The 9,484-nt window shown below is 38.5% G+C and overlaps 1 protein-coding gene across 1 annotated transcript in view; it reads left to right on the top strand.

Moving 5' to 3' along the window:
• Nucleotides 1-259: 259 nt before the first annotated feature.
• The window catches only part of TAF1B (TATA-box binding protein associated factor, RNA polymerase I subunit B), a 50,566-nt gene continuing 41,341 nt past the window's right edge, over nucleotides 260-9,484 (top strand). The window contains exons 1-6 of the mRNA XM_060787617.2: nucleotides 260-413; nucleotides 2,530-2,628; nucleotides 4,375-4,462; nucleotides 5,519-5,616; nucleotides 7,109-7,207; nucleotides 8,637-8,766. Coding sequence (XP_060643600.2) covers nucleotides 396-413; nucleotides 2,530-2,628; nucleotides 4,375-4,462; nucleotides 5,519-5,616; nucleotides 7,109-7,207; nucleotides 8,637-8,766 — 532 coding nt within the window. The 5' untranslated portion in view covers nucleotides 260-395. The remainder of the gene's footprint in view (nucleotides 414-2,529; nucleotides 2,629-4,374; nucleotides 4,463-5,518; nucleotides 5,617-7,108; nucleotides 7,208-8,636; nucleotides 8,767-9,484) is intronic.

The following is a 9,484-nucleotide window of genomic DNA, read 5'->3' as shown; positions in this document are numbered from 1 at the left end:
ATATGTCCTCCCATTCTGGAAGGCGAATGGAAGATCAGTTGCCGAAAAGAACCACATTTACACTTACTAGGCCACATGTTCTGCCATCTGGGCTTCCTTATCAAAATCGCTTATGACTTGGTAAAGAGAGGCGAGTGTCAACTGCTGCCTTTTTGACTGATTTATCCCACATGCACTTTTCTCACACGCATCCCATGGGGTGTGCTTGAAGGGCGCGCCTCTTTCCCTGCAGGGGGCGACGAGCGACAGAGAGAAGCCGCTGCGGTTCGAGCCTCGGAACCAAAGCACTCGGAGTGTTGTTTCCCGGCCGACTGTTTTTGAGAGCGGACCGCTCATCCGGTGGGCTTCTCTCGCACCGCGGGGACCATCGACGGTGGTCTGGAAGGGACTTTCCGATGGAGGAAGAGGAGGCGGTGAGGCTAGGCTGAGGGAAGGGGGCATTTCGGGGAGAAGGAGCGCTCCCTGGAAATACTGGGGGCCCTTCCATACAGCTGAATAAAACCCCACATTAGCCGCTTTGAACTGGAATATATGGCAGTGTGGACTCAGATATCCCAGTTCAAAGCAGGTATTGTGGGATGTTCTGCCTTGATATTCTGGATTATTGGGATGTGTGGAAGGGCCCAGGGAAGGAGAGCAAAAACCCACGTGGAGCAGACAGCAGGCCCTTCTACACAGCCCTATAACCCAAAATATCAAGGCAGAAAATCCCACAATGTCTGCTTTGAACTGAGTTATCTGAGTCCACACTGCTACATGTTCCATTATTTATTTATTTTATTTACACAATTTCTACCCCTCCCTTCTCACCCCTGAGGGGGGACTCAGGACGGCTAACATGGGCAACAATTCAGTGCCATAATATCAATACAACAATGTAAAATCAAATACATAGCAAATTAAAACAGTAACATTAATTAAAATCACATACTTATATACTAACAAAGTTGCCAAATCAAGTCACATAGCCGTTTCCAATTGTCATAACAATCCTATGGTCCGGGTTCAGTATCTAAAGTGCTGCTGTGCCCACTAGCCAAAGGCCTGGCTCCAAAACCACGACTTTAGTTTTTTCCTAAAAGTAAGGAGGGAGGACGCCGATCTGATCTCACTGAGGAGCGAATTCCACAAGCAGGGGGCCACTACCAAGAAGGCCCTGTCCCTCGTCCCCACCAAGCGCGTTTGTGACACTGGTGAGACCGAGAGCAGGGCCCCCGCAGTAGATCTTAAATTATGAGGTGAAACATAGAGAGAGATACGTTCGGATAAGTAAGCTGGGCTGGAGCTTATTTATCTGAAGCAGATAACGTGGGCTTTTATTCAACTTTGGAAGGGGTCTCAATGCTACATAATGCCAAGAGTTGCAGTTTGGAGAGGTACCAGCACTCTTTGGGCCCTTCCACACAGCCCTATATCCCAGAATATCAAGGCAGAAAATCCCACAATATCTGCTTTGAACTGGGTTACCTGAGTACACACTCAGATAATGTGGAATTTTCTGCATTGATACTCTGGGTTATAGGGCTGTATGGAGGAGCCCTTTGGCTAAAGGCCTTGTAAAACTACAACTCTCAGGATTCCATAGCATTGATCCATGTCAACAAAAAGTGTGAATCTGCATTAGTTTTACAGTGTAGATGCACCTTAAATGGGATGCTAAAAAGTGAGCATTTGAGGATATGTGTATTTTGAGAAAAGATGCAGCCAAGTTGAGGGGGAAAGTGCATGCTCCATGCCTATACAAGCAATTATTACATAATTAATAATAAAATGATATTTTATGTGTTACTTGTCTTTTCTCACAGCTTGAGATGAGGAACAACACAGTCAAAACACAACACTATAAAATACATGTCATAAAATCAATACATTAAAACACACCATTGAAAAATACATAAATTAAAATACAATGCAAATAGCTATATTAAAATATAAGTAGAATGTAAAGTTAAAATTCACCATTTAAAATGTATTGGATTCAGGACTGTTGATGTCTGCAAAAAAGGAAACTAAGAAAATTGCCACACCTACGTATGAAATTGGACAATACCCTATTGATATTTTTTAAAACAGTAAATTATAATTGTATAGGAAGAACTTGGCTGTCCTTTGGGGTGTCCAGCTCATCATACAAGTCTGTATGCATCCAACATTTCTAGTTAAAGTCCAACTATCTTACAGTGTTTATAAACAACATCTTTAGATGGAGAAATCTAAAGCTAATTAAATTAGGTGCTTCATACCACAATCCAATGCATTTTGTTTATATAAGCCTAAGCCCCACTATGCTCAATAGAATGTGCTTGTTGGTAAAGGTGCATAATACTTGGGTGCAATTCTAGGCACACTTACTTGGAGGCCCTATTGACCACAATCCACTTCATTTCTAAGTGAACACAGTGATTTTTGTGTGATTATTACATTTAAAGGAGATATTTCTCTCAAATCTTACTTCCATGTCAGTTTATAGTGTGTTTGATTAGTATGAAAAGTAGGTATTTACATTAAAATTGATTTTATTGTTTTCAGAGAGATTTTGATGAACCTTGTGCAAAATGTATTTCTGTCGACTGGGGTGTTACAGAAGAAGGCAAATTTTACTGCAGATCTTGCCACACGGTCACAGAAGTAAGTAATGATCTATGCTGTTATCCCCTTCCACACTCCTAAACTGTGAATCTTTAGTTTAAAATTAAATCATCAGCATTGTCTGGGATCTTTATTAATGATCTTCCTCTGACTAATTAGTGACTCAGAATACAGATGCATATTACAGCCAAAAAATACACCCAAGAGTCTAGAAGAGTATTGTTGTACTGTGTAGGATTCTCAGCCAGGGTCTGCATCCAAGTCAGATTTGTGCATAAAAAGCTGTTTTCCTTCCAGTTGCTTACTTGGGACCGATTTTTGCAGCCTCTGCTGCTGACTCCATTATATTCATAATTAATTTTAATCATGTCATATTTCCATGCTTAAAGGAAAATGTCTGCAAGTATCTGGATGACAATGCAGTGATTAGTAGCGGCCAACATGGGTTTGTCAAGAACAAATCTTTCCAAACTTACCCTAGATCTTTTTTTTTAATTGGGTCATTAATTTAGTAGGTGGTGGGAATGCTGTGAGTGCCATTATTCTGGCTTTCAGCAAACTATTTGATAAAGTCCCCACAATATTTTGATTAGCAAATTGTCTAAATATGGAATAGATGGAAATGCCATCAGATGGATCCATAATTGCTCAAGGAGTTGTTGTCAATGGCTCTGCTTCAGATTGGAAGGCAGCCTCAAGTGGAATGCCACAATTTGCAAATGATGCAAAACTGGATGGGGTAGTCAGTACATTGGAGGACAGGAACAGCATTCAAAATAACCTGGAAAACTGGACTAAACTTAATAAAATGAAGTGTAACAGAGACAAATGTAAAAGTCTACATTTAGGCCACAAAATTAAAAGCACAGATAAAAGATGGCAGATACTTGGTTCAACTGTTCTGTGAATAAAAAGGATCTTGGGATTACTCTTGATCATAAATTGTACATGAGTCAGCAGTGTGATACTGCAACAAAGAAGACAAATGCTGTTTTGGCCTACATTGATAGAAGCGTTATTGCCAAGTTGAAGGAAGTGATAGTGTTATATATTTTTCTGCACTGGCCAGTGATTGTATTCATTTCTGGGCATCTCTATTTAAGAAAGATATAGACAAAATGGAGTGAGTTCAGAGAAGAGTAATGGGAATAGTAAGAGGTATAGAAAAAACATATAAGAAGAGGTTGAACAAGCATAGTATGAACAGCGTGATTAGGAGAAGGGTGACATAGACTCACCTGCTTAGATGCTTTATCTGGACATTCTGCATTGAGCAGGAGGTTGGAACTGTTAGCTAATAGGACCCCTTCCAGCTTCATGTTTTTCTTTAACAATTCCACTCCTGAATTGTTGAAGATGAAGAACTTCCAGACTGTAAGAGCTGTTTAGCAGTGGAACTCTCTCTACCTGGTGGAAGCTTCTTCCTTGGAGGCTTTTAAAAAGAGGCTGGGTGGCCTTCTGTCAGAGGTACTTCAATTATTCTTTTTTCTAGTTGGCCATGTGGTCTCTTCCAACTCTGTGATTCTATGAAAATTAAAATGAAAGTGATTATAATGTAAAACTATTTCTGTTCCACCCTATATTACATGATCTCACAATATCATTCTCGCATGCCTCATTTTAAAGAAATTTGAGGATTTGTTTACTTTCTAATATAGGTGACTTTTGGAGTTGTGGATACCCATGAGTGGAAACTGGACCACAAACACGTCTCCAAACCTGCCAGTCTAAATATAAACCAAAGAGCATTTCTTAACCATGTTTGTTTTCAAAATTGTCTTTTAGAGAACTCGAGAAGTTATAACTGGTGACGTTGCTTCAAACGCTAGAGCACAGTCGCTTTGTAGAGGACTAAAAAAGAGGAGGAAATTTGGTAAGTATTCTTCTCAATTTGTTCTAAAAATGAAACATGCTTTTCACTTCATATATGTCTCAAGCAATCAGCCTAACCTTTTCCAATGTGCTTTGCTCATTAACACTAGTCATTTTACACAGTCCAGCTATGCATTCTGGAGGTTACAGGGATGTTACATTTTTGAGATTCAACTTTTCAGTTTTAAAAGAGTTTCTAGCCTTCAAAAAAGGAGGGATGCAGAAAAAGGGTAACATTTTTTCTCTCCCTGTATAGGACTCTGGGTTGCTAACAATTGAATGAAAATACTTTTAAAGGAATTCTCTCTTTATGGCGTTTTCCAATCATTATTATTGGATGTCCAGTTCTTTCTTTAGAGATCTGACTGACTTTCTATAGCTGAGGGGAATTGCTTTAAGAACGGCAGTGCTGGACAAGAAATCAGGGAGGTACTCAGTGATTCCGTTCTCTGTTGCTGACTAAATGGAGTCCCTAAAACCTAGTGTGAATTTCCTTCAGGAGCAGCCCAAAGGATGATAGTCTCCTATGGTTTATATAATGCTGAAGCAAAGAAAACTGAAGTGTGCAAAGTGTGACTTATCTCACCTCCATAGCAGATTAACAATATTGGAAAATTCATTCCCCTTTCTATAGCACTGAAAGCCAGTATGGTATAGTGCAGGCATCCTCAAACTGCAACTCTCCAGCTGTTTGGGCCTTCAACTCCCAGAATTCCTGACAATTGAACAAGCTCATTAGGGCTTCTGGGAGTTGGAGGCCCAAACAGCTGGAGGGCCGCAATTTGAGGATGCCTGGTATAGTGGTTTCAGCATTGACACTGGAGACTAAAGTTTGAATTAGTCATGAAAAAACATCTGATGACCCTGGACAAATCATTTCCTTTTAGCCTCAAAAAATCCCATCAGGTTTGCTTTAGGGATGCCATAAGTTGGAAGTGACAAGCCACACTTTGTTACATTCATTCCTAAGAATGAAAATTTAATGTTTCTGATTTAAGCTGGGGCAAATCTAAGCTATGAACGATAGCATGACACTTTCTATGGATTTATTTTTTAGATAAAGGCTGGGAATGGTACATCTGTGAAGGCTTTCAGTATATACTCCAGAAGCAAGGTGAAGCTCTGCAGTCCTTAGGAGTTTCTTCACACATAAAGGTACATCAGTACAATTTCTTAGTTCAGAATTATGAGGGCAAACAACTGTAATCCTATAGTTTACGCACTTATATGCGTAATGCTCTGGGTGCAAGGAGGAATGTAGAATAAAAACCAGACAAACAGTGGTTAATTTTAATTGTGGCTTCTTGAACTTACCCAGCCATCTTCAAAACTACAGTTGGCCCTCCCCTCCACATTTATCGTTTTGATTCTGCAGATTTGATCATTTGCAGATTTGATTAAAATATTGTTTCCAGGAATCTGTTGGTCCTCTAGTGTGACTCTGCCAGACGCTAGTCATAATAGATTGACTATGGATGACCTAGGGCCCTTCCACACAGCCCTATAACCCAGAATATCAAGGCAGAAAATCCCACAATATCTGCTTTGAACTGGGTTATCTGAGTCCACACAGCCATATATTCCTGTTCAAAGCAGATAGTGTGGGATTTTATTCAGCTGTGTGGAAGGGGCTCTAGATATTCCTAGAGTTGCATTCTCTCATACAAAAAAAGAAAGGGGTGTTATTCATGAATTTTTGCTTTCATGGGTGTCCTGTGCCTCGTAACCTCAGCAAATGTGAAGGGCTGGTTGACAGTGGTGTTTGATTTATCCCCATAGATAAGGATATCCACTTTTCAGGATTCTGGTGCAGTTAATCTAAACAGAAAGAGAGACTTCCCCTCATACATAAACCCAGCTTTGTGAGAGGAAGCTGATGGTCTTGATCTCTTTAAATCTGGATTCAGTCTTGGGGCCCTTCCACACAGCCATATAACCCAGAATATCACTGCAGAAAATCCCACAATATCTGCTTGGAACTGGGTTATCTGAATCCACACTGCTATATTTTCCAGTTCCAAGCAGATAATGTGGGATTTTATTCGTCTGTATGGAAGGGGGCTTAGTTTTAAAATGGCAGAAGCACCAGCTGAGGCTTGTGTTATGAACTGGAGTAATAAGAGGGTGTCTGTTTTAATGTTCCTGGATCTTTCAGCAGCATTAAATACATCAATAATGGTGCCTTTTGCTTTCTCTTGACCTATATAAGACCTAAAGTGGTTGTAAACCTGCTAAAGAAATAATAAGGTAAGACCTTAGAGGAAATTATAAGCCTGCTAGGAAATGAGGACATAGGACATCAAGATGTAACCATTTTCATTTGTGCAGTCTAGTTCTCACTAAATGTGTCCTAAATAAGATAATTCCTTTTAAAAAAACATACATCATTTGTAGATGTATGCAATATATTTTTCTTATAACTTTTGAAATACCACATGTGACTCCAATGAATATTTATAGTCCAGGCTTATATAATTAACAAATCAAAGATTAAGATTAATGAATGAAATGTATCCATGCAACTTGAATAAGAAACTTCCCAAAATTCATGTACACTGTAGTAGAGCCTCTAAAATGCGCATGTTTGTGAAATAAATATCCAAATTAAAATATCTGGCTGATTTTTTTTTTTTTTTGTTCTTCTCAGGATGAAGTTTTGTATAATCTGTGGCGACGATACCTTCAGAAGAGCAAGCTGGCTTTTTGTAAGAAGCCTGTCAGTGCTCGTACTCCTGAGATTTTGTCAGTAAGTGTTAAGTTTACAGTAGGTAAATAGTCATCTTTTCTACACTGAAGGGTCCAAGAGCATAGATATCAGGAGTAGGCAGCAACAGCTTTGACAACACATTTGACAACACATTGTTCATATATTGTTTTTCTAAACAGGTCTGTTTTCAGCCACAAAAACAAAGAGTTGGTATAACATGTCTCTGTTTTGAAAGTGATACCTGTATGAGTTTGTTATAGCAAAATAATAGTAGTAATAATCATAATAATAAGTCTTGAAACCTGTTAAAATGTAGCAATTATTGCATAGGCTTTTCTGAATATAGTACTTTTCATTAGAAGTGACTGATTAAAGTGAGCTTTGGCCCATGAAAGTTCATATATGTCATAATGAAATGTGTTCCTCTTCATACACGACCACCAGACTCTTTCTACATTAAAATATGTAAACAGCGTGCCTCAGTTCCTAATAAAAGCCAAGCTCATCAGTGATAATAATTATGCCTGGCATTTAAAACTTCCTATAGATGTTAGTTATAACTTTGTTTATTCTTTGTTAATAAAATAAGTAGCTCACTTTGAAAACCATGTTTAGGGCATTAAATCCAGCAGATGGAGCCCAAATCAAAATAACATATTCTGAAAACACAGGCAGAAATACTAATTTCTAGTCTTATAAAGAGCATGTGATTTTCTAACCTTATACATAGCATAGGAGTTACATTAACATTGTACAGTGGGCCCTGTAATTCAAGTCTTATTACCGTATATACTAGGGTATAGGCCAAGTTTTTCAGCCTTTATACTCTGCTTATACTCAAGGATCAATCAATATAAGGGAAATCGGAGTTGTAGTTTTATTGGAAGGATCTTTACATTTTCAAACAGTGGGAGAGAAAGCATCTATGCACAGTCTTGTGCTTAAATCACAGACATTATTCAGATAGTGACACTACAGTTTACCTATCCTCTTTTCATGTCTTCTCTCAAAGAGCATGACATAAAAGGAGATTTACCATGAATTTGTTACCCTCCCTGGGACTAATTTGGGTCAAAACAATGGATTGTGGTCACTGTGGATTCAAACAATTCAACAGTGATCCATATCAGATGCCACTTTCTATAGGGGCAAGGTGTGCATACAGTTGTCCCTCTATATCCACAGATTCTGTATCCATAGATTCAACCATGATCCATGGCTTGACATTTTAAAAAATTACAAATCTTGATCTTGCCATATTATATGAGGGTTATTGCCCTTCCTGCAATCATGATTCCTAATTTCTGAATGTTTCTACCATTTGGTATTTTCCTTGGCAATGTAATACTAAGAGTTGATGTTTGCTCTTCACAAAGAGCGAGTTCCTTTTGAAAATGCTGATTTAGGATGTGAGTTCCTATTCCTCAATTGGAGTATGGTACCATAGTTTTTATTTGCTTTTATGCAGAGCACAGATACTGAAGCAGAGACAGAGACTGACATTCCTGAAATTCTTCGCTTGGCTTCCTCTGCAAGTGATACAGATATAGATGCTGTGTCTTGTATTACAGGTGGTTCTTCTGCAAGCAAGATGTCAAGTAAGAAGGCTAAACATTTAATAGCTATGTTTAAATAAGCGCTAGCTGCACTGGATGAATCAAAAGCTTATCTGATTAATAACCATCTTAGAACAAACAGACTTTAACGAAAATAGTTTAAAATGAAATTCTAGCTGCCTCAGTTTCATTGAAAATACTGAAACCATGTCATTTATGTGTATCGTTGACATGTCTGCCAGCAGATTCGAGTTGAGTATCCTTTATCTGATACGCCTAGGACCAGAAGCGTTTTAGCTTTTGGCTTTTTTATGCATGTACATAAATAAGATTTCCTGGAGACAGGTCCCAGATCAAACATGAAAATCATTTATATTTCATATATACTTTATTTGCATGGCCTAAAAGTAATTTTATAAACACTATTTTTAATAATTTGGTGCATGAAACAAAGTTTGTGTACACTGAACCATAAGAAAGTAAAGGTGCTATGTTTCAGCCACCTACGGAGACAGTTCTGGATTTTGGAGTATTTAGGATTCTGGAATTACAGGTAAAGGATGCTCAATGTGTACTGAAACATCAGTGATTGGGACTGGATAGATATCTTTGGGAAAGCTAAACTTTATGGGGAGATTTATGGTGTCTGATGTCATCTGGAAGCATGGCTCATTACACTTCTTTTGTGGGAAAGGTAAAACTATTTTCCTGTTTGAATAAGACTTTATTCAGATCTCTCACATACTGCTAGTCAGTAGGA

This window comes from Anolis sagrei, chromosome 1 (assembly GCF_037176765.1).
Source record: "Anolis sagrei isolate rAnoSag1 chromosome 1, rAnoSag1.mat, whole genome shotgun sequence".
Taxonomy (NCBI): Eukaryota; Metazoa; Chordata; class Lepidosauria; order Squamata; family Dactyloidae; genus Anolis; species Anolis sagrei.
Note: the sequence above shows the minus strand (reverse complement) of the source record. Positions and strands in the feature narration are given on the sequence as shown.